This window comes from Salvia miltiorrhiza, chromosome 1 (assembly GCF_028751815.1).
Source record: "Salvia miltiorrhiza cultivar Shanhuang (shh) chromosome 1, IMPLAD_Smil_shh, whole genome shotgun sequence".
NCBI classification, from domain to species: Eukaryota; Viridiplantae; Streptophyta; class Magnoliopsida; order Lamiales; family Lamiaceae; genus Salvia; species Salvia miltiorrhiza.
Genome location: NC_080387.1, coordinates 74,491,222 through 74,514,916, shown reverse-complemented (window position 1 = coordinate 74,514,916; position 23,695 = coordinate 74,491,222). Strand labels below are relative to the sequence as shown.

Here is a 23,695-nt window from a genome sequence, read left to right as displayed (position 1 = left end):
TTACCTATTATTGTTATGATCGTTATACTTAACAATATGGAACTTGACTTTGATGACTTCATTATTCTCCAGGTACTATTCCGAAAGAGATTGGAAATCTTCATAATTTATGGTTCATGTGGTTGGGTTCCAACGAACTTAGCGGATCAATCCCGAGAGAAGTGGGGAACATGACAGCTCTTTCTGACTTACGGCTCGACAATAATAGTTTAAGTGGTATTAGAACTCTTTTAGCGAGTTAATTTCTTTTTTTGGGGATTCCCACAAACTTAGTGGAGCTTTAATTGCACCCACAAATTTAGAATATTAGAACTCTTTGTCGCTCACACCTTTTTAACATTTATTTAACTTTTCCGCCAGGTACTATTCCTAAAGAGATTGGAAATCTTCGTAATTTACAGTACATAAATTTGTCTTCCAACAAACTTAGTGGATCAATCCCGAGAGAAGTGGGGAACATGACAGCTCTTGACGGGTTATTGCTCGACAATAATACTTTAAGTGGTATGATTTATTATTTAGCTAGCCACAAGTTTAGGTAAAAGATAATATTGTTTGTTAAATTAAATAGATGCAAAGTAAAAGATATTTGATAGGTTTTGGAGAGCTTTTATTCAGGTAATTAAAAGATAGTAATAGATTGTTTTATTACTTCGCAAATTCATTTCTAAAGAAAATTATTTTCACCTTTAAGAGTCTCGTTTCTTTTCCAACATTCGACACAAAAGTATTTTTCCTTTCTTATTTTCACTTCAATGATGGATAATATTATCCATCATTGAAGTGAAAATAAGAAAGGAAAAATACTTTTGTGTCAAATGTTAGAAAAGAAATGAGACATTTGAAAGCATAAATTTTTGTTTCTTTTCAATTGGAACCATCTTCAGCACTCGTCTCTTTATCCTAAAAGATGGAAGCACTAAATTTTTTATTCCTTGGAAACAATGACTTTGACTCTAGGACGCAAACATTAAAAGGTTCATAAATTAGGGTGATAAGTAATATTTTCCCTATACGTCTCAATCTAGAATTAGACTAACTCTTTGTGATGATTTGGATATTTGTAGGAGTTATTCCACAAGAGATACATCATCTTCATAATTTAACAGTATTGGACTTGAGTTCGAACAAGTTATCAGGCACCTTGCCACCAACCATTTTCAACATGTCTTCCTTGGCATGGATTGACTTATCAAGTAACACACTTAGCGGGGCATTGCCTTCAGAAATTGGGAACAAGAAAGCAGTACTAGAGTTTTTATCCCTTGAAAACAATGCTTTAACCGGTAAGATTTCTAACTCTTGTAGGGTTTTACACATATTCAAATGTTTCTTAATTTTCATGTATATTTAGCATTTACAGCCATTAATTGTGAGACCTTTAACTTCTTCTCAAATCTATATTTGACTTTTCCATATAGCATTTACAGCTATGTTTCTGAAATCTATATTGTTCCTTGTCTTAGTGGAATAAATATCATTATAGTTAAATAGTATACAGCTCAAAATTTCCCATCCGATCAAATCATGTGTTTTTACCTATTATTGTTATGATCGTTATACTTAACAATATGGAACTTGACTTTGATGACTTCATTATTCTCCAGGTACTATTCCGAAAGAGATTGGGAACATGAAAGCACTATCTACTTTAGTACTTCAGAACAATGCCTTAACCGGTAAGATTTCTAACTCTTGTAGAGTTTTACACATATTCAAATGTTTCTTAATTTTCATGTATATTTAGCATTTACAGCCATTGTTGAGACCTTGAACTTCTTCTCAAATCTATATTTGACTTTTCCATATAGCATTAACAGCTATGTTCTTCTCAAATCTATATTGTTCTTTGTCTTCCATTGATTACTGGAATAAATATCATTATACTTAAATAGTATACAACTCAATCTCCCAACCGATCGAATCACGTATTTTACTTATTATTCTCAATTATGATTGTTATACTTAACAATATGGAACTTGACTTTGATAACTTCATTATTCTCCAGGTACTATTCCATCCTCCATCTGTAACTTGACATCTCTTCATGCTCTTCTTCTCTCAAATAACAATTTGGAAGGAACAATTCCACAATGCTTTGGAAATTTGAGCAAATCTTTGTTCATTTTTCATTTAAATGTAAATCAATTTAGTGGTCTCATTCCATCATCATTTAACAAGGGATGTGGCCTTGTGTCCATCAATTTGAATGGTAATAAATTGCAAGGACCATTACCTAAATCCTTGATCAATTGCGGAAGTCTACGAGGCCTCGACGTTGGAAATAATAGAATACAAGACGAATTTCCCTTTTGGATGGAAGTCCTTCCAGACCTTCGAGTGCTGGTCTTGAGGGCTAACAAGTTTTATGGTAACATGTCACTTCCTTCGCAAACCAAGATTCCATTTCATAATTTGCAAGTTTTAGATATATCTCGGAATAAATTTGTGGGATCTCTACCTCAAAGATATTTCAAGAATTTCGAAGCAATGATAGAGAAAAATGAATCAACCATGTCAAATTCCTTCTTTGAAATGTATGTGGACATGAGGCTCACCTTGAAAGGTTTGGATCAATTATTACGGAGATTGTTGTCGGACTTTACAGCAATTGACTTATCCTCCAACAGGTTTACTGGGAGTATTCCACATTCCATAGGAAATCTTAAGATTCTCAAATACTTGAATCTGTCCCACAATAACCTCATAGGAAATATCCCTTCATCTCTTGGCAATTTGAGTGAACTTGAATCTTTAGACTTGTCGGTGAACAAGTTGGATGGAGAAATTCCAAGTGAATTGACAGGGTTGACATTTCTTGCGAAATTAAACCTTTCACTGAATAATTTTGTGGGACAAATACCACAGTCTAAGCAGTTTTCCACATTTGAGAATGATTCATACGTGGGAAACTTGAGACTGTGTGGAGTTCCGTTGACGAGAAAATGCAACAACGACAACGACATTTAACTTATTCAACTGCATGTTTCTTTTCATGCATAAATAGTACCTTTAACTTATTCTCAAATCTATATTTGAATTGAACCACTTCAGCACTCTTGTCTCCTTATATAATTACAAAGCTTGGTGAACTATTTTGTACGATTTATTGTTCATTCTCTTCCATTGATTAGTGGAATATATATCATTATATTTAGGCTACATTTATTTCGATTGATAAATTTATCTATGGAAAATGATAGATAACAAAAATTTATGCCTTTAAGATTCTCATTTCTTTTCCATCATTTGACACAAAAGTATTTTTCCTTCCTTATTTTTACTTCAGAGATGGATAATATTATCCTTCCAAAAATGGAAGGATAATAAGTATTATCCATCCTTGAAGTGAAAATAAGGAAAGAAAAATATTTTTTTGTCAAATGTTAGAACAGAAATGAGACATTTGAAAGCATAAATTTTTGTTATCCATCATTTTTCATGGATAAATTTATCCATCAAAGTAAACGATACCTTAATAGTATACAGCTCAATCTCCCAACCGATCGAATCACGTATTTTACTTATTATTCTTTCTTCTTTTTTTTACTTATTATTCTTATGATCATTATACTTAAGAATATGGAACTTGACTTTGATGACTTCATTATTCTCCAGGTACTATTCCGAGAGAAATTGGGAACGTGGAAGCACTACAATATTTATACCTTGGAAACAATGGTTTAACCGGTAAGATTTCTTATTGTTGTAGAGTTTTAAACATATTCAACATGTTTCTTTTCAATTGGAACCATCTTCAGCACTCGTCTCTTTATCCTAAAAGATATATGGAAGCACTAAATCTTTTATTCCTTGGAAACAATGACTTTCACTTTAGGACGCAAACATTAAAATGTTCATAAATTAGGGTGATAATTAATATTTTCCCTATACGTTTCAATCTAGAATTAGATTAACTCTTTGTGATGATTTGGATATTTGTAGGAGTTATTCCACAAGAGATACATCATCTTCATAATTTAATAGCGTTGGGCTTGAGTTTGAACAAGTTGTCAGGCACCTTGCCACCAACCATTTTCAACATGTCTTCCTTGGCATGGATTGACTTATCAAGTAACACACTTAGCGGGGCATTGCCTTCAGAAATTGGGAACATGAAAGCACTATCTACTTTACTACTTGAGAACAATGCCTTAACCGGTAAGATTTCTAACTCTTGTAGAGTTTTACACATATTCAAATGTTTCTTAATTTTCATGTATATTTAGCATTTACAGCCATTGTTGAAACCTTGAACTTCTTCTCAAATCTATATTTGACTTTTCCATATAGCATTAACAGCTATGTTTTTCTCAAATCTATATTGTTCTTTGTCTTCCATTGATTACTGGAATAAATATCATTATACTTAAATAGTATAAACTCAATCTCCCAACCGATCGAATCGTGTATTTTACTTATTATTCTTAATTATGATTGTTATACTTAACAATATGGAACTTGACTTTGATCACTTCATTATTCTCCAGGTACTATTCCATCCTCCATCTGTAATTTGACATCTCTTGGATTTCTTGTTCTCTCAAATAACACCTTGGAAGGAACAATTCCACAATGCTTTGGAAATTTGAGCAAATCTTTGCTCATTTTTCATTTAAATGTAAATCAGTTTAGTGGTCTCATTCCATCATCATTTAGCAAGGGATGTGGCCTTGTGTCCATCAATTTGAATGGTAATAAATTGCAAGGACCATTACCTAAATCCTTGATCAATTGCGGAAGTCTACGAGGCCTCGATGTTGGAAACAATAGAATACAAGACGAATTTCCCTTTTGGATGGATGGTCTTCCTCAGCTTCGAGTGTTGGTCTTGAGGTCTAACAAGTTTTATGGTAACATGTCAATTCCTTCGCAAACCAAGATTCCATTTCATAATTTGCAAGTTTTAGATATATCTCAGAATAGATTTGTGGGCTCTCTGCCTCAAGGATATTTCAAGAATTTCAGAGCAATGATAGAGGTAAATGAAACAAGCTTATCAACTAACGACACCCGTTTTAAAGATTATGTGGAGATGAGGCTCACCTTGAAAGGTCTGGATCAATTATTACAGAGATTGTTGTCAGCCTTTACAACAATCGACTTATCCTCCAATAGATTTTCTGGGAGTATTCCACATTCCATAGGAAATCTTAAGATTCTCAAATACTTGAATCTGTCCCACAATAACCTCATAGGAAATATCCCTTCATCTCTTGGAAATTTGAGTGAACTTGAATCTTTAGACTTGTCGGTGAACAAGTTGGATGGAGAAATTCCAAGTGAATTGACAGGGTTGACATTTCTTGCGAAATTAAACCTTTCAATGAATAATTTTGTGGGACAAATACCACAGTCTAAGCAGTTTTCCACATTTGAGAATGATTCATACGTGGGAAACTGGAGACTGTGTGGAGTTCCGTTGACGAGAAAATGCAACGACGAGAACAGGCATCAGATGCAGCCAGAAGAAGATGATGATGAAGAAGATGAGTTTGGATTTATAGATGGATTTGGATGGAGAAGTGTGGTGATGGGATATGGAAGTGGATTCGTAGTTGGAATTGGAATTGGTTACATTATCATTAGAAATGGAAGGCCAAGATGGTTAGTGGAATTCTTTTTTGGCATTGGATATAATAATAATAAGAAGAAGAAGAAGAAGAAGAGACGCAGCAGAGCTACACCAACACCAACACGCAGGAGAACTTAATTGAAGGCTTGTGCTCGAATTGTGTTTTCTTTTTCTTATTTCCTTTGTAATGGCTACGTTAGTGTGTTTTTAGAGTTTACGAAATGTTGTTGTTTGTTCAAATATGTGAAGTTTTAATTTTATCTCGTTTAGGTAATTTTTTGGATAAACTAAAACAGTTTTGTGATTTTATTTGTTAAATATATATTTAGATTATTAAAAATGTCATCCTCTTAGTGACATAGAACTGCTTGCTGGATTTCTTCGAGCAAAAATACCACACATGAATCTAGTTGGAACAGATTCTGTTAAGCCTATGAACAGATCCTCAAAATCATCAAATTGATTTGGAGAAATGATCAAACACCACAAAGGCAAATCGTTTGTTTACTTATAAATCGTTGGTTTGTATTGGCTGCTTAATTTATAAATAATGTTTTATACAATTTTTTTGGTTCTTGTTTTATTAATCAACTAATTTAATTTAATAATCTACAAAATATCTTACTTCTTATTCTATATAAAAATAGAAAAAAAGTGTAATTAAATAAAAAAAATAGTCATAAAAAGGTGTAGTGAATTTAATTTTATACAGCCAATGAAAATAGACTACAACGTAAATATGCAACACAAATGATGTTGAGAGCATATTGCAGGAGTTTCTTGTTGAATTAAGTAATCAAATAGTAATAAAATAATAATTACTCAAAATAGAAAACACAACTTATACAGAAGGGTTGCTATATCATGTGACATTTTATCGAACAGTTGGAGCACTTATCTGCATACAAGATTCTGCTGGGCATTTTCTCGAACAGTTGGAGCGCCTCTTTGTTGGCCGATATGAACTAGATTCTCACGTCCCCGCTTAGAGGTTATAAATTGATACTCCCTCTGTCTTAGCTTTTAATATCTATATTTTCATTTTAGTCCGTCATTTTTTTTTATTCATTTCTATTTTTGGTAAAAGTATGTGACACCCTTACTCCACTTTAATTACTTTAACACTCGCATAAAAGGTAAGACCTTTATTCCACTCGTAACACACTTAACCTCTTTATTAAAACTTGTGTCACTTTCAAATGGATACTAAAAATTGGGAAGGAGAGACTATATTTTTATCATCTTTAAGCAAAAGTCAAATTGAGTTTGAACACGAATTATTTAACTATGTTAACATTTATTGAAACAAGAAAAATTAATTATTCACATATCCGAGCATATTACACATTTTTTAAGTGTAATTTATCAATCATGTTATATGTAATTCGCATGCTATTACAAATGATTCAATGAATATAGATAGAAATGAATATAGATAGATAAATCATAAATTTATCCAGTATATACACCGAAAATAGCGCCAACATATTTTCATGAGCATAAAAAATAAAAAGATAATTATGAAATTCACACATTGTCATGCAAATATATGATATAAGCACTTAATGTAGTATCCAATCCTCGATCTCAATTCAATATGTCATGTTTTCTTATTTGTACGTTCCATTTCAATAGATTATTTCTTAAAATGAAATATCAATACATTACAAACACCTTCACCTTTACACCAAGTAACATTATATTATATCCCACAAATAAGTACCCCCTCCGTCCCAATAGTAGTGTCACACTTCACCTTTCCACTTTCTTTTTAAGCAATATATTCTATCTCTATATTATTTAAATAATTTTCATCAATCCACTTTATCTACTTTTTACACATTCTTTAATCTCTGTGCCCAAAAGTAACGGGACACTACTAATGGGACAGAGGGAATAGTATTTTTCTTTTCACTCAAAACAGAATACCTTAATCTATATTTCTAAATTCTTTGATAAATACATCTTTTAAAAAATTATTATAAACTATTTATTTTTAATATTTGAATTTGTAAACTCAATTTTCTCTCTTTTAGTTCATTATAAACTATTTATTATTTAATATCTGTATTCGTATTGAAGTGTTGCATGACATTTCTTAAACTTGTGCCACATTTTGGTTTATATTTCTATTTTTAGTAAAAATAGGTGGGACTCTTGTTAAACTTTAATTATTTTAACACTTAGAATATTTATTCTATTCACAACACTCAACCATTTTATTAAATTTGTGTTACTCTCAAATAAATACTAAAACTTGGAACAAAAAGAGTACTAAATTTATAGTAAAAATTTGTGTATTTCGATGCACATGGTATCTTATATAGTCAAACTAATTGCATAAAGACCAATTTATTGCGGCTTTAGTTTAAAATTCCGAAATTCTACACAAAATTGTTTAATGGTTTTTCCAAAATTCACTATGAATAGGGGTTTATTAAATTCTTTGTTTTAATAATAATAATAATAATAATAATAAGGGCATACTCAAAAATTAGATTCAGCAATTGTACTTGGCACCTAATCCGATGAGTTCTTTGCCCCAAATTGTAGCAAGTGGGCCCCGCAACTTAACGCGCTATATATACGCACCAAAGATTTCAGCGTCGAATTAGAAAAAAATAAAATCTAAAAAGGTTCGTTACTGTCGTAGCTGCCTGTCTCTCTACGAGCTTCTGCTTTCTCTCTCTACTTCCTTTTTCTTCTCTTTCACACTCTTTCTCTCTCTTCGATCTCTCCCGATCGATGAATGCAGGTTAGCTTCTCTGCTTAGCTCGCACCTCTCTGCTTGAATTGTTCCGGAAGCTATGTAATTCTGTTTGATTTGGGGGAAGCGGAGAATTTTGAATAAACCCTAATTTCTCACTTTGCTCAATTATGACTTTTGAACTTGTGAATGGGAGCTTGAAGTGTTTTGATGTGTGGTTTATGTATTAATTCACTATTTGGTGTGATATCTGTTTGCTAATTTTGATAGTTTACTGTTAAATACTCATTCTTCTTGGAGTTCTTAGGTATTAGTGGTTAGTAATGTGTTTGATTGGTCTCTTTTCTTTATTATATGGCTTTTGGTAACTTAATTGGGTTAATCGTTATTGAAATTACTTAACTTTTTGTTTATCACTGAAGAAGAAGATTGCATTTTGCGTTCTTGTGTAGCGAACTGTTGGATTTTGTTTTGTGTAATTAGTTAACTGTATATACCTGTGATTTATGAAGTCTCTAGAATGCTTTTCAGTGGTTGAATATCTTGCATTTCTGCTGTTTATAAGAAGATTGCATTTTGCAGTGTTCTGTAGCTAATAGCGAACTGTTGGAACTCTGTTTTGTGTAATCAGTTAACTAAGTAGAAGTTTTAGAAGGCTGTCTAGTGGTTGAATATCTTTTGTTCTGCAATTTTTGATGCAATTGTTTTTATTGTCTTTTTAAGTCTTATTACTTCTCTCTGAGTTTCGTCACTGTGGCTGGTGGATTGCATTAGTCAGCGCATTCATGCTCTTTTTTTGTTGATATTGCATCATAGTGTGATTTGGTTTTTGCTGGTGCTCTTGATGACGTTTTTATTTGGTTTGGTAGTTTTTAGCTGGTAAAGAAGCTATTAAAATCTTGAGGGAAACGAATCCATAGTCATGAGATTTTCACCCTAGGAATGGCTGGGAATGCAAGATTTGAATTGACCTCGGCCAGCCCGGACTCTGGTTTTGGTGGTAACTTCCAAAATGGACAAAGGGGTTATTCTGCTTCATCTTTGGATAGGTCTACAAGTTTCAGAGATGGAATTGAGGGCAGGAACTTTGCTTCTGGGAAGGCAAATTCTAGGGGGAATGCAACATCTTCAGGAGATGCAAGTACATTGTCTCAATGTCTGATGTTGGAGCAGTTTGTTATTGATCAAAAATATGCACAGTCTAGTGATGTAAGGAGGGTTCTCAGCCTTTTTGTTGGCAGTAGTTCAGAAGATAACTCTTTTGGTACTGCTCATGTAAAGAATCCATCTCCCGCTGCCCTTGAGGAATTGAAGCGATTGAGAGCAAGTGTTGCTGATTCTTGTGTTAAAGCCAGGTAAACTTACTCCAAATTGTCCTCCTTGGAAATATCTTGTTGCATGGATATTCGTATGAATGAATTGAGTTTTCATGCATCTTTTGGTCTCGTTCTGCCGATGAACTGTTACATAGATTTCGAAGTCTCTCCCCTCATGATAGCTATTTCTTGTCCACCTCCTTCTATTCTGAATTTTATATGTTTTTGGCAGTTCTAGAGCAAAAAAGTTGGAGGAACATTTAAATAGGCTGAACAAATTTGAAACCATGTCTTCTAAGAAGCTGCAACAACGGAATGAGATGCTGACACATGAACGATCTAGTGGTTCAACCGTGAAGATCGGATCACTGATGCATCGGAACACAGCTGAGTTTGGAAGTCAGAAATTTGACGATCGGCCTAAGAATGGTGGATTAAATAAGCGCTTACGGACATCAGTGGCAGAAACTAGGGTATTAACTGCATTAATTAATTCCTTGTGGTTCTGCATTTGCTACATCCAGTACATTATTTTGTATCCTACAAATAGAAGTCTGTATAGTCTGTTATTTTGTTTGACACCTTTATTTGGTGCTGCAAAAGACACTTTTGTCATGCAAAACTTAATATGGGGTTAGCAAGACCAAGGAATAAATGCCTTTCAATGGCTTTAATAACTATTAAACATATACTCACTTTTGTATTCATATAATGAAGTAATGGAGCGTAATTATGATTTGGCTGAAATCTTGACAGCCTATCTACATAAGAACTTTAAGATCAGCATAACGTACCTGTTGGCATTTTAATGCTATATAGCTACCTAGTTTTATCGATTTAGTTTTCGTGATCTATCCTCTTTGTTCAGTCTTATTTTATTTAGCTGGGCTACTTCTCTTCATCTTATTGATTAAAAAAGTTTTCTACACTCCCCATTCTCAGGCTGAAAGCAGAAATAATGGAGTACTACGGCAGCCTTTGACAGTGACAAAAGAAAGAGATCTGCTTAAGGATCGTAATGTGGATTCTGAGATTGGTGAAGAAAAGATAAGGAGGTTACCTGCTGGTGGAGAAAGTTGGGATAAGAAAATGAAAAGGAAACGTACAGTTGGTACGGTCTTTCCAAGATCTGTTGACAATGATGGAGAGCTGAAGAGGACCATGCATCATAAGCTCACCAGCGAATCTAGCCTGCAGTCCGGCGATTCCACGCATAGTTTTAGGTCAGTGTCCTAATGGATAGTTTTATGACCAAAATCTACATGTTACTTGCAACTGTGCTGCATGTCAATCTCTCTTTGCTTTCGATTCGATGTTTTCTATATTGTTGTCTTAAGTGAAGCTTATTGTCTGCATGTTTTCATGAAATTGATTTTATTCTAACAATCTTTTGATGTATCTGAAGGTTTTTCATTATTAGAAATATTTACTTCCTTTGTCATCTATAGATACCTAGACATTTCATGTCATATATATAGATGTACAATCTGATCAGCTCCTTTAAAGTTACAGGTCATCAATTTTCCAAAAACATAATAATGGATAATGTGTTTTTCAACTAGCCATTTCTGGATGATGATTATCTACATGATTTATCATTGTTGGTATACCAAATTGAGTTGACGCCAGCATGAGTGAATGTTTGTAAAGTTAGTGAACCAAGCTCAAGCCATATGTAATGGCAATTGTGCTTTAGCCAATCATGAGTTTCTTTATAGTCTCAGTTGAGTGATTTATGGTGTTTTTATTTCTTTTTAGAATATAACATGCACACTTTATTCTGTTTAACTTTTACGACAAACTTTTTACCAATAATGGCGATCTCTTAAACGGTCCTGCCCTGTGGGTTCATGTTTCCTTTTTTATGAGTTGATGATTTCTATAAAACAGTAGATGCTCACTGTTCCTTTCAAAGTATCACCAACTCAAGAATTTGATTGGTTGGTTGCAAATTGTGTCAAATCTTTTGAAGAGATCGAGCTCTTTGTTTCTGTGTTTTCTTCGAATTTTCCAAAATGGTTTTGTTATGATCTGCACTGACCATTGTTATATCCATCGAGCCATGATTTTGGCCACAATAATCTTTATGTTTATATCAATAATTTAATATAAATTATAATGACACTTTACTCTTGGAAACATTTTTCTCAGGTCAGGAGCTTCTGGTGGCAGCAACAAATTAGATTCAACATCACAGCCAGCTGGTTCTAGTGCTCGTGCTACCTTTAAGAATGAACAAGAGAAATCAATGGTCTCAAGGGATGGCTCGGCTGGACCAATTAAGGAGCGTACTCTAGGAAAATTAAATGTTAGGTGTGTGTCTTATCATTTGAATCTATAAGTCACTAGCATACTTGTTTTCCACTGACTCATCTACATAACACCCTTTCCCTCACTGTTCTGCTGCAGCACTTTTCTCTTTTTTCCCTCTTTGTAATCTTAAACTTGATATTCTTTTGATGATAATAGTGCTGGGTTTTCTTCTAGGATAAATAATCGTGAGGAAAATCATGCCATTTGTCCTAGCCCGATATTAAAAGGGAAGGCCTCTAGGACGCCACGAAATGGCTCTATGGTTGCAGCTAATTCAACTTCTACCATCCCTCGTGTGTCTGGAACTCTAGAGAGCTGGGAACAGCCTCAGGCTGTAAACAGAACCCCGACAACTAGTGGAGCTAATAATCGGAAGCGTCCTATGCCTGCAGGGTCATCATCTCCACCTATAACTCAATGGGGTGGTCAGAGACCACAGAAGAGTTCTCGAACGAGAAGGACAAATCTTATTCCTGTCCCAAATCATGATGATGTTCAGATGCAAGCTGAAGGAGGCTCACCTTCAGATTTCAGTCCCCGGTTAAGCACTGGTACCACCAGTGCTTCTCTTCCCACCAAGAGTTCAGGCAGTGGGAACCATAACTCTAAAGCAAAGCCTGAAAATGTTTCATCTCCTGCAAGACTGTCTGAAAGTGAAGAATCTGGTGCCGGTCAATTTAGAACAAAAGAGAAGGGCATGGGTAATGCAGATGTTGAGGATAAGGAGGGAAATGGTGGTCAAAATGTTGGACCTTCTACGATACCTATGAAAAAGAATAAAATCATGGTAAAAGAAGAAATTGGTGATGGTGTGAGGAGACAAGGGCGTAGTGGAAGGGTCTCACCGTTTTCTAGGGGTGGCATTTCCTCAACGAGAGAGAAATTGGATATTGTGGCCCCGAGCAAACCTCTGCGAAATGCAAGGTCTGGTTCTGACAAGAATGGAAGGTCTGACTATTTTCCTGGCTGATGATTTTCCTTCAGTTCTGTTCTGTCTTTTGTTACTTTTCTCTATTCTTAAGGCCTTTTGTTGTACTGTTGCAGCAAGTCAGGTCGCCCTTTGAAGAAGCTATCAGATCGCAAAGGCTTTTCTCGTCTTGGCCATATGCCCAATGGTGGTTCCCCTGATTGTAGTGGTAATGAAATGCATTTTGTCTTTTTCATTTCCTTGCATGCTACTGGTGTGAATGAGAGGTAATAGCACAAAAGCAGTCTATGCTAATGTATTGTAATTTTCAGGGGAATCAGAGGATGACCATGAAGAACTTCTAGTAGCTGCTAATCTCGCTTGGAATTCTAGCGGTATGCATTTATGATCAATAACGTATCTCATAGTTATTTTTTTTACTTTTCTGACTTCTGGATGAATAGGACTATCCTTAATTACTGTTTTTACTTGCTGCAGTTAATGCATGCTCAAGTGCATTTTGGAAAACAGTTGAGTCCTTGTTTGCTTCTATTGGCCCTGATGAAAGATCATATTTGTCTGAACAGGTAATTCAGTCAATATTTTGGTAGATTATACATATTGTAGCCAGCTGATTTCTGAATTTTTTTAATTTTTTTTTTCTCCTTTAATATTTGAATCAGCTCAAATTGGCTGAAGAAGCTTGGACAAATTCTCATCAGAACTCTAGCCATGGGAATCATGTACAGGTGAAACATCAGACTGTATTTGTGAAGTCTAATCTAATAGTAATATTTATTTTCCAATATAATTTCTGATTATATGTTATGTCATCTAATGTGCAAAGCATTCTCACCCTGTGTCAGGATGAATCTGGCCATGAAGAAATTGTGGCTCCTGAATCTATCTCTTTTGGAAGATATAGACACATGAAAAATGGAACTGGTTCGAAGATTTCTTCAGACAGGATAGAATCAGTTGAACAACTACAGGATTCATCTGTGTTTGATTACTCAGACGCAGAGAAACCTTATGAAATAGTTACTCCACTTTATCAAAGGGTATTATCAGCTCTAATTGAAGAAGATGAAATTGAAGAATCTGAAGAAACTGGATTTGGGAGGCCAATTATTTCAGTTACTGATTCATGTCTCCTTATTGGTGCTGATAGCAAACATATCAATAAACGGGACCTTTGTGAGCCACTCTTTGGTGTTCAAACTCCAAAAAATGGTAATCACATAATTTTTTCTTGTAATGGAAACACGGACTTTGCTAGGAACGCTGGTTCTGAAGACCGTCTATCTAATGGTGAGCTGCATCAAAGAGACGGTGGATATATGCACTCTGAGGTTGAAGTTTTGGTCAGACTTTCAAGATGTGATTATGTTCCTGAAAGTCCACAGACAAAAAATTGTGGTGTTTCTTCTTTCCATCACCAGTATGAGCAGATGTCTTTTGAAGAGAAGCTTGTGCTAGAACTGCAGAGTATAGGCCTATTCGTGGAAGCTGTGGTAAGGTTTTGGTTGTTGAGATGAGTGTTAATTAACATATTTTTGGTCATAAGTTCATATTACTACGTCTGCAAAATATATCTATCTGTGCATGTTATAATATGTAGATACCCCCATACAAAATGTATAACAAATATGCTGTCTGATTTATGCCCTTTCATATAACATCTAGGTCCTTATTTTCTTCAATCATCTTTTACTGCAAGTTACAATTCTCTTGCTGTAATGTTGTATGCAGCCTGCTTTGGATGAGAAAGAGGATGAAGTGATTAACGAGGAAATTATTCAGTTAGAAAGGGGACTTCATGAACAGGTCATACTTCGTTGAACTCTGAGCTTTTCCCAGGCCCAACCAGACATATTTTACATTTGTTTCTTGAAGTCTTCATGATTGGTTTTTCTGCAATATCAGGCACTCAAATCACTTTAAATGATATGTCTTATGCTTGAATTTTCAGATTGGGAAGAAAAAGTCTTGCTTGGATAAAATACACAAGGCCATTGAAGAAGGCAAGAATATTGTAAGAAGGTAAAAAAAAAATCCTATCTGGAGATTTACAGTGAGCTAGAATTGTGTGAATGCTGTAGTGAGATTTATTGTGAGAAGTGGTCTGATTAATAGCTAGAATAAAGTGAATACTGTAATGATATTACAAATCTATTGTCTTCTCAGGGACCCTGAGCAGGTTGCAATGGACAAACTTGTTGAGTTGGCATACAAGAAACTTCTGGTTAGTATGAATTGCACATATCAATTTCGTACACAGGTTTATAAGCCCTGAAGCAATACATCTGCACTCAATAATCGTACAAGAGAACTTAATGCAGTATCGTTATTCCCCTGATTGCTTACTATTGAAATTTTGGAGTAGCATACATACACCTCATGTGCCAGGTTTTCATGTAAGATGATTTTTATGTCGAAGATCCAGCAATAATATGAAAATGTTGCCATGTTGGTATGTGCGTGCCAGCAACAGTCAAAATGGAAGCAGCATTCGACTATTTTCCTTATGAAATTTTTAGTTCGAAAAGAGATTAGTCATCATATAGCAATGAAGTTTGATTATAAGAGCAGTTTATTATCGAATGAACGTAATAGTGAAAGTGCAGCCGTTGGAAGGCTGATAACTATTAATGGGTTCTGCCAGGAAATGTGCTTACTTAGTTCTTTGACTGACCATAATTAACTCAAAATCGCATTTGTTCTTTCAAATTGCTATTTAGTTATATCATGTATGTGAATCAATCATTCTCATCCTTGCATGCTTTATTCAATCCTACCTTCAGATTTCTAACGTGAGAATAATCTCTTGGAATAACCGACAGGCAACTAGAGGAAGCTATGCTTCAAAACATGGGATACCTAAGGTATCAAAGCAAGTTGCTTTGGCTTTTGCAAGGAGGACGCTTGCCAGATGCCAGAAATTTAAAGATTCAGGGGCAAGTTGCTTTTCTGATCCGGCTCTCCGGGATGTCATTTTTGCACCGCCACCTCGGTTTGATGAAACAGAGCTGCTCAATGGTGGCAGTCTGGCAGTTGCCAATGGTAAAAGCTTGAATCTTGTACTGTATTTGTTCTTACAAGTTCCAACATACTGTCTTGAGTTCCTTTCTAAACAGGCACTTACGACACTTTCTATTTCACTTAATTACTTTTTCTTTGGTTAATCTTTGGCTTACATGTGTCCTCTCTCTTGGCTTAACAAATTTTCTCTGCTGTTACTGAACTGGATCCTCATATGTTGATGCAGATGGCACGTCAGCAGATGCTTTCAATACTTCAGTTCATCAATCTGATCACTCCTTTGCTAAAAATGGACCAATATTGAATAGAGCAAAGAGAAGGGAACTACTGCTTGATGATGTTGGCGGCGCTGTATTTAGAGCCTCGTCTGCCCTAGGTATTACTGATGGTACAAAGGGAAAGAGAAGTGAAAGAGACAGAGACGCTTCTGCCAGAAACGCTGTTGCCAAGGCCGGACGTGCATCCGTGGGCGGCTCAAAGGGCGAGCGCAAAGCAAAATCAAAGCCCAAGCAGAAAACAGCTCAGCTTTCCACTTCAGCAAACGGCTTCATCAATAAATTCGCCGACACCTCAAATACCGGTGCTCTTGAATCTCCGAACGGCAACAGGAGAAAGGATGTCAGATTCATGTCTTCTGGTAATGTTCCTCCAGTTTCTTCAAATGAGGTGAAGGACCCCATGGAGTTTACTGATTTGCCGATGAACGACATCGATGGTATCGATGACGAACTAGGTGTAGATTCTGAGATTGGTGAACCGCAGGATCTGAATACTTGGTTGAATTTTGACATGGATGGTATACAAGATCATGACTCCATTGTTGGGCTTGATATACCTATGGATGACCTTGCAGAATTAAATATGTTTTGATATCTCTCAAAAATCTTCTTGTACAGCTTGTGGATATTTTAACTGGTTAAAGAGATCTCTTTTTTTCCTTTTTTTTTTTTTGTGGGAAAGAGGGAGGGTTATACTGCCTCCAGAATATGTCAGTCTTTTGCCAAATGGCATTTGTAATTATGTAATTTTTTTAAATTTTTTTCCATTACTGGAAAATTTGTCTAGGCAACCTTTGTAATTGATTTGTCAGAATCAGTGAGTATGAAAAGTTTCCAATATATCCAATATTTTCCTGTGATTGATTTCAAGGTAATTTACAGCATCACTTTGTGAGAGACGTCAAGTTTTCTCGACAAGTCGTCGCGCCGCGATTGGACGAGATCATCAACCGTTAGAAATGTAAAACTTGCATTTGGAAGATTGAGGCCTGCAATGTAAAACTCCTCATTGAAATCAATCTGTTTTAGAGTTTTCATGTAACTTGAGATGGCACTTCTTGGATGACCTCTTGCAATGGATACCTATATAGCAGAATGAGTGTAGCAACAATGTAAGAATAAATCCATGATCTTCTTTTAGGATGCGTTTACTTTGATGGATAAATTTATCATTGGAAAATGAGGGATAATAAAAATTTATGCCTTTAAATATCTCATTTCTTTTCCAACATTTGACACATTTTTCCTTCCTGATTTTCACTTTAATGATTTTAATGATGGATAATATTATCCCTCTGAAGTGAAAATAATGAAGAAAAAATGGTAAACTTCTCTTTTGTGTCAAATGTTGGAAAAGAAATGAGGCATTTAAAGGCATAAATTTTTGTTATCCATCATTTTCTCACGATAAATTATCCATCAAAGTAAACGCATCCTTAGTAAACTTCAGCATTTATAATCAAACACACAAATATGAAATTATCCTAAAAATAATCATAGTTTTCAACATATTTCCATCTGCAGTGAAGGGATGGACTTACTGAATGGTTGTTTCCGAGTTCAAGAAGCCAAAATTTCCAGTCCTTCAATTCTTTGCCACAAACTTTGACAAATATATTCTCCCAATTTACGTGATGAAACTCGACATCGTCCAATTTGTGGCCGACGCCACTACCAATCGCCTTCACAAAAGCTTCCTTCAAGCACCAATATCTGCACGACGACAATTGGTATAACAACACCTCAGTGGAAATCCGGATGCATATTAGCATGGTAGAGTCGCATCGACATCTATATGAATGATCTCACATACAAAAACCCAAATAAATCGAGGCTAGTTTGTTCAATCACACCATATTGGTAAGAGTGTGTTTTGGCCAGCCGGTCTACTATGGCCCGTATTGCCTAATTTTCTAGACGTGTCAATCGACCCATGGTCCGTGTCATGCCCCAATCTTACTAGGTACAAAAGTTTTATGGTGAACTAAAAAGAAATAGCATACCAACTCGTTCGTGTTTATGAAATTTTCATCCTCGTCTTAGCGTCTTAGTAGCACGAAAATGGCAATGGTAATAGAATAACAAAGGCACCGGAGAGTGACATACCTATAAAAAACTCTCAGCTTCTCATCGGGCGAGCCAGCGTTGCAGATATTACACCATTCCAAATCAGAGAAGTATGATGAGAAACTCTGTATAAACTCGTCAGCTGCTTCGTTCACAGGAACCGAATGAGAGACGATATCCACTCCCACGAGGCATATAGGCTCAGATGCTATCGCGACATAGTCACCATGATGGGATACATTGAAGTTGAAATTCGGAAACCCCGGCTCCACGCTGTCACATACCTAACAACACAGGGAAAAACAATGAATGCCACTTCTTCTATTTGCTAAACACACAGAAAAAAGCAGATAAACCATATCCATCCCAATTGTCGAAATACCCACATAGCTCGACTCCAGCTCAACTACAACCTAGTTTGTAGGATGTCAGCAACGTAGAGGCCAACATTCCCATCGAAAATTTCAAAAATCCAACGAAGCTCGAAGCATGAATGCAGTGGAAGAAAAGTACTAAATGCAAGATGTAAGTATATACCAAAAAGGGCTTCCCCTCGGGAGTTCGCTTGATGATGATCTCATCAAATGGAATTCCCAATAGTCGATGCACCAGAGCGTACTGCAGCAGCCGGCTTACAAGAGCCCGTTTCCGATCCTCTAATTTAACAAACCTAATCAATCCAATCTCACTCAGAATCACTCTAATACAAGAACATAGAATCTAAAAACAAGGGATTGTTTTATGCTCGTACAAGAGCCCGTTTCCGATCCTCTATATTGACAAACCTGATCAATTCAATGTCACTCAGATTCACCATAAAACAAGATCATAGAATCTAACAACATCATTCAAACCCTAAAGAAAGGGGAAATTTTAAGCTCATACAAGAGCCCATTTCCAATCTGGCAATCTCTAAATTAACAAACCTAATCAATTCAATGTCACTCAAATTCACCATAACAAAAGATCATAGAATCTAAACAAAAGGGGGATTTTTTTAAGCTCATACAAGAGCCCATTTCCAATCTCTAAATTAACAAACTTAATCAACTCAATTCCACTCAAATTCACTATAACACAAGATCATAGAATCTAAAAACACTATCAAAACCTAAAAATAAAGGGGTTGTTTAGGAAGCACTAAATTAGATCAAAGGGCTCAATCAAAATTAATCAAGTTTCAACTAAACACGCACATAAATATGATAATTTGCCCAGAAAAAAACAAGAGTGGGACAAAACTTAAACCTTTAATTTACATGAATACCAAAAAATGAAGAAATGAATAACCTGGTGATGGAGGCGTGTTCGTGGTGGGGAAGAAGAGATACCGCAAGATTGAAATCTTGGAGCGAAGGATTCCAATTAGATATGTCAACAATCCATCTCTGCACCCCTTTTTCAAGCTCCATTTCTGCTTTTACCGAATTATTCACTCTAATCCATCCAAATTGTGAGTAATTTCGAAAATTAAAACCTTTTCAATGTTGTATTTTGTCGGAACTTTGTTGAAAGTTTAATTCCAAATTCCAAAATCTGCTCTATATTCAGCTGAGCTTATTTGAAAGAGTGTATGAGTTCTCTCCTACAACAACAAAAGAAGTTAATGAGTTGACAAATCTTGTAAAATTAGAGTCTATAAAAAATATTTTAAAAGAAAATTGCCTAATCTTTTCAAGAAATTTATAAATCTTGAAACAGTTTATATTTTAAATAACTTTTACTAATCTTTATTCTATATATGAAAACGAACACCATAATGATCATGATTAGGGATGTCAATGCAGCCCGAAACCCGTGGGCCGACCCGAATAACCCGACAAAATTAGAGGGTTAGGGTTGGAAAATCGCAACCTGAAAAAACCTCCAGCCCGATTAGCCCGCACCCGACTAACCCGGAACCCGATAGGGCTAGCCCGAAAACCCGATGGGCTGACGGAATTGTGACTGATGCATCCAGTTACAACTTCTGCTATGTTTAGATCTATGGTATTTGCTTAAATATATATATATGTAGCCTCATTAAAAAAAATGAAATTAATTAGTTAGAATATATATGTGTGTGTGTGTGTGTGCAATCTCATTAAAAAAAGTGAAATTAATTACGGATTTTTTGTAGAAATTGATTATTAATATCTCATTAGTTAGAAATTAATTATTAGTATCTCATTTTAAAGTGATACCAATTTTTTTTTTTTTTTTCTGTCAATGAGACGTGCATGGCAAATCCACTAATTATTCAGTAGTAATCCAGATTGATTCTAGTGTATTGATACATGTTAAATTTTACTATCTCATTTTAATATAATTTTGTTTATGTAATCTTGAATATCTTATATTTTTGCATTTCATGCTTTGCTATATAATTTATATCTTTAATATTTATGTATATTTTATACATTATACATTAGATCATTAGGAATAATAAAATACAAATGATAATTTTATTTTTACGCCTTTAACCTGATTAGCCCGATGGGCTAGCCCGAAACCCGAAAGTTTAGGGTTAGGGTTGAAGATTTACAACCCGAAAAAATCTCCAACCCGATTAGCCCGCACCCGACTAACCCGGAACCCGATAGGGCTAGCCCGAAAACCCGATGGGCTGACCCGATTGACATCCCTAATCATGATATCACAAAAATTTATAGGGATAATAATGTCTACTTTGGCCAAATCCTAATTTTATGCACCCAAAAAATTGAATATGTAAATTTATAGGAGTATACTTTTAACTGATTTTAAGTTTGCCACCAAAATCAATTTATCTTCCAACTTTGGCCAAATTTATAATAATTATGATGCAATCATAATTTGATTAAAAATCATAATTTGATTAAAAATCAATCTATTGTATGATGCAAAATCAGAATTTGATTAAAGATTAGATAGTTTAAGACTATAATCTCAAAATTAATATAGGTAAATATATTAACCCTTCTTATTGATTCTCTCCCACAATTCAAATGAAATTCTTGTACAGAAAAAGTAAATCTCGTTTAACATTTACCTTTCATCACAAAAGCTTTTCAACAATCTCCACTGCCAAAGCTGAGCTACCATTCCAACAACACCAAGAAGAAGAAAAAGAAGAAGAAGAAGAAGACCATGTTTGGATATGCACCAGAAAAACCTTTCTGCAAATGCAGCAAACCATCGTCCAAAAATGCGCCAAACATCGATCAATCCTGCCGGGAAAATCCTCCCACGCACAGATCATTCAATTCGGGCTTCAATCCGACATTTCCACCTCCAACATGCTCATCAACATGTACTCCAAATGCGGCGCCGCGGATCACGCCCGCAAGGTGTTCGACGAAATGCGCCTGAGAAGCGTGGTCTCCTGGAACACCATGATCGGCGCCTACACTCAAAACGGGAACGCTTCCGCCGCTCTGAACCTCTTCGTCGCGATGCTGAGAGACTCATCCGAGTTCAGCGAGTTCGCCCTCTCGAGCGTGCTCTGCGCCTGCGCCTCGAACGCGCTCGCGTTCGAGAGCAAGCAGCTGCACGCCGTCGTCATCAAGTCGGCGATGGAGTCCAACGCCTTCGTCGGCACCGCATTGCTCGACGTCTACGCGAAATGCCGTTCAATCGCCGACGCCTCGCGCCTGTTCGACACAATGCCTGAGAGAAGCGATGTCACATGGAGCTCAATGATGGCTGGCCTCGTCCAAAACGACCTCCACGAGGAGGCCTTGCGATTGCTCCTCGCGGCGCAGAGGAACGCCGTGGAGACGAACGTGTTCATGCTCTCGTCCGTGCTCTCCGCCTGCGCGGCCTTGGCCGCCTTAATCGAAGGGAAGCAAGTGCACGCGGTCGTGTGGAAGTCCGGCTTCTTCGCGAACGAGTACATCGCCTCGTCTCTCGTGGACGTCTACGCGAGATGCGGGAGCATCTCGCACGCCCACTCTGTTTTCTCCGAGGCGGAGAAGGCGAAGGCGAACGTGATCCTATGGAACACGATGATCTCCGGCTTTGCTCGGCATGCCAGGCCGTTGGAGGCGATGATGCTGTTCGAGAAGATGCAGCAGGCGCTGCTCCGCCCGAGCGAGGCGACCTACGTCTCCATCCTCTCCGCGTGCGCCCACAACGGATTGGCCGAGACGGGGCGAAGATACTTCGCCATGATGAAAACAGAGCATGATCTGAACCCCAACTCTGTCCACTACTCGTGTATGGTGGACATCCTCGGGAGGGCGGGGATGATCGCGGAGGCGAAGGCTCTGATCGAGGAGATGCCGTTTGAGGCCACCCCGTCCATGTGGGGCTCGCTCCTCGCCTCGTGCAGGGTTCATAGAAACGTCGAGGTGGCTGAGGTTGCAGCGAGGGAGTTGTTTAAGATCGAGCCACACAATGCCGGCAACCACGTGCTGCTCTCAAACATATACGCCGCGAGTGGGAGGTGGGACGACGTTGCAGCCGCGAGGAAGCTGCTTAAAGGAAGCGCAGCGAAGAAGGAGAAAGGGAGGAGTTGGATTGAGATCAAAGACAAGGTGCATTCATTCATGGTGGGGGAGAGGAGCCATCCGCGGATGGGGGAGATCTACACGCGGCTGGACGGGCTGCTCGAGGAGATGGAGAAGGCCGGGTTCACGGGGCACGTTGAGCACGATCTGCACGACGTGGAGGAGGAGTGCAAGAGGGAGCTGCTGAAGCATCATAGTGAGAAGCTGGCTTTCACATTGGGGTGGATGTGTTTGCCTCAATTCGTGCCGATAAGGATCATGAAGAACTTGAGGATCTGTGGAGACTGCCACCAGTTCATGAAGGTGGCGTCGGCCGTGACGGCGAGGGAGATCGTGGTGAGGGATAATAATCGGTTTCACCATTTTAGAGAGGGGAGGTGCTCTTGTGGGGAGTTTTGGTGAAGTGTGTGTTGTGTGTTTTTTTGGAAAGTTTTGGTGAGTTTATGGAGATGGAGGTTGAAGAGGTGGTTAGAAACTAGGAGTTTTTTTATGTGGGAATGCTTGTTAGGGAAAGTGATGTATGATTCTTTTATAGTGAAAAAGAATATGAATTAAAAAAATTCTACTCTACCTTTTCACCCGATTCATTAGACTTTTCACACAATTGTCAATTTTTTATGAATTTATGTCATTATAGCTAGTTGAAGCGACGAATTAATGGCATCGTGATTGACTTAAGTGATGTTATTTAAGTCATGTAGATATTTCAAGCGACCATCTCAGTATTAATTTGGGACAATAAACAATCGTGTGAAAAATAAACACAATCAAAAGTTTGTGTATTTTGAGGCAAAAGTTTTAGAGACACTCTCCCGTGCAACTGGTTTCTGAATGACACTACTTTAACATAATGACACTTGAAGTAGACAGCCATCAAAACATGACAGTTAAACTTGTTCTCAATAGGTAACAGAATAAACCCTAAAGTTGCAAGTCGATGAACCAAAATTGTTAGCACCTTCTTCTGTTACCCTAAACTCTAACGAGACGTTTACTTTGCATGATTGATAAGATATACGA

The 23,695-nt window shown here is 36.7% G+C and overlaps 4 protein-coding genes across 7 annotated transcripts; 3 read left to right on the top strand and 1 right to left on the bottom strand.

Moving 5' to 3' along the window:
* The first annotated feature begins 20 nt into the window (after positions 1–20).
* Positions 21–5,840, top strand: LOC131006159 (receptor-like protein 9DC3). 3 transcript variants are annotated; one of them, XM_057933332.1, is made up of 5 exons: positions 21–504; positions 1,068–1,286; positions 3,620–3,691; positions 3,947–4,162; positions 4,492–5,840. In XM_057933332.1, exons 1-5 carry the CDS (start codon positions 459–461, stop codon positions 5,712–5,714), a joined length of 1,776 nt encoding a protein of 591 aa, XP_057789315.1. In that variant the 5' UTR covers positions 21–458; the 3' UTR covers positions 5,715–5,840. The 3 variants fall into 3 exon arrangements, with proteins under 3 accessions (XP_057789315.1, XP_057789316.1, XP_057789317.1); XM_057933333.1 differs by lacking the exon at positions 1,068–1,286 and having other exon boundaries at positions 25–216; XM_057933334.1 differs by lacking the exons at positions 21–504; positions 1,068–1,286 and adding an exon at positions 1,604–1,679.
* A 2,352-nt stretch (positions 5,841–8,192) lies between these two features.
* On the top strand, positions 8,193–16,979 carry LOC131006156 (uncharacterized). 2 transcript variants are annotated; one of them, XM_057933329.1, is made up of 16 exons: positions 8,193–8,331; positions 9,153–9,638; positions 9,832–10,072; positions 10,542–10,822; positions 11,751–11,912; positions 12,087–12,860; positions 12,957–13,048; positions 13,152–13,214; positions 13,318–13,406; positions 13,503–13,568; positions 13,686–14,333; positions 14,572–14,646; positions 14,792–14,862; positions 15,007–15,064; positions 15,663–15,882; positions 16,088–16,979. In XM_057933329.1, exons 2-16 carry the CDS (start codon positions 9,226–9,228, stop codon positions 16,729–16,731), a joined length of 3,897 nt encoding a protein of 1,298 aa, XP_057789312.1. In that variant the 5' UTR covers positions 8,193–8,331; positions 9,153–9,225; the 3' UTR covers positions 16,732–16,979. The 2 variants fall into 2 exon arrangements, with proteins under 2 accessions (XP_057789312.1, XP_057789311.1); XM_057933328.1 differs by having other exon boundaries at positions 8,202–8,331; positions 9,224–9,638.
* Positions 16,924–23,251, bottom strand: LOC131006158 (uncharacterized). The gene is made up of 6 exons (XM_057933331.1): positions 20,874–23,251; positions 19,497–19,941; positions 18,744–18,876; positions 18,246–18,490; positions 17,681–17,852; positions 16,924–17,222 (listed from the first exon to the last, which is right to left on the bottom strand). Exons 2-6 carry the CDS (start codon positions 19,616–19,618, stop codon positions 17,016–17,018), a joined length of 879 nt encoding a protein of 292 aa, XP_057789314.1. The 5' UTR covers positions 19,619–19,941; positions 20,874–23,251; the 3' UTR covers positions 16,924–17,015.
* Positions 21,173–23,262, top strand: LOC131006157 (pentatricopeptide repeat-containing protein At5g04780, mitochondrial-like). Its single transcript, XM_057933330.1, has one exon. The coding sequence runs from the start codon at positions 21,173–21,175 to the stop codon at positions 23,075–23,077; it is 1,905 nt and encodes a 634-aa protein (XP_057789313.1). The 3' UTR covers positions 23,078–23,262.
* Positions 23,263–23,695: the final 433 nt, after the last annotated feature.

What these genes read in the sequence shown, in the direction of transcription:
- LOC131006159 (XM_057933332.1), top strand. Translation starts at nt 459, where the DNA reads ATGACAGCTCTTGACGGGTTATTGCTCGACAATAATACTTTAAGTG. An exon ending in TGAAAACAATGCTTTAACCG is followed by an intron (nt 1,287 to 3,619) that starts GTAAGATTTCTA and finishes ATTATTCTCCAG; the next exon opens with GTACTATTCCGAGAGAAATT. An exon ending in TGGAAACAATGGTTTAACCG is followed by an intron (nt 3,692 to 3,946) that starts GTAAGATTTCTT and finishes GGATATTTGTAG; the next exon opens with GAGTTATTCCACAAGAGATA.
- LOC131006158 (XM_057933331.1), bottom strand. Translation starts at nt 19,618, where the DNA reads ATGGAGCTTGAAAAAGGGGTGCAGAGATGGATTGTTGACATATCTAAT. An exon ending in GAACACGCCTCCATCACCAG is followed by an intron (nt 18,877 to 19,496) that starts GTTATTCATTTC and finishes TGGATTGATTAG; the next exon opens with GTTTGTTAAATTAGAGGATC. An exon ending in AAGCTGAGAGTTTTTTATAG is followed by an intron (nt 17,853 to 18,245) that starts GTATGTCACTCT and finishes GTCGTCGTGCAG; the next exon opens with ATATTGGTGCTTGAAGGAAG.
- LOC131006157 (XM_057933330.1), top strand. Translation starts at nt 21,173, where the DNA reads ATGAAATTCTTGTACAGAAAAAGTAAATCTCGTTTAACATTTACCTTT.
- LOC131006156 (XM_057933328.1), top strand. An exon ending in CATCAGTGGCAGAAACTAGG is followed by an intron (nt 10,073 to 10,541) that starts GTATTAACTGCA and finishes CCCCATTCTCAG; the next exon opens with GCTGAAAGCAGAAATAATGG. An exon ending in TGGCATACAAGAAACTTCTG is followed by an intron (nt 15,065 to 15,662) that starts GTTAGTATGAAT and finishes AATAACCGACAG; the next exon opens with GCAACTAGAGGAAGCTATGC.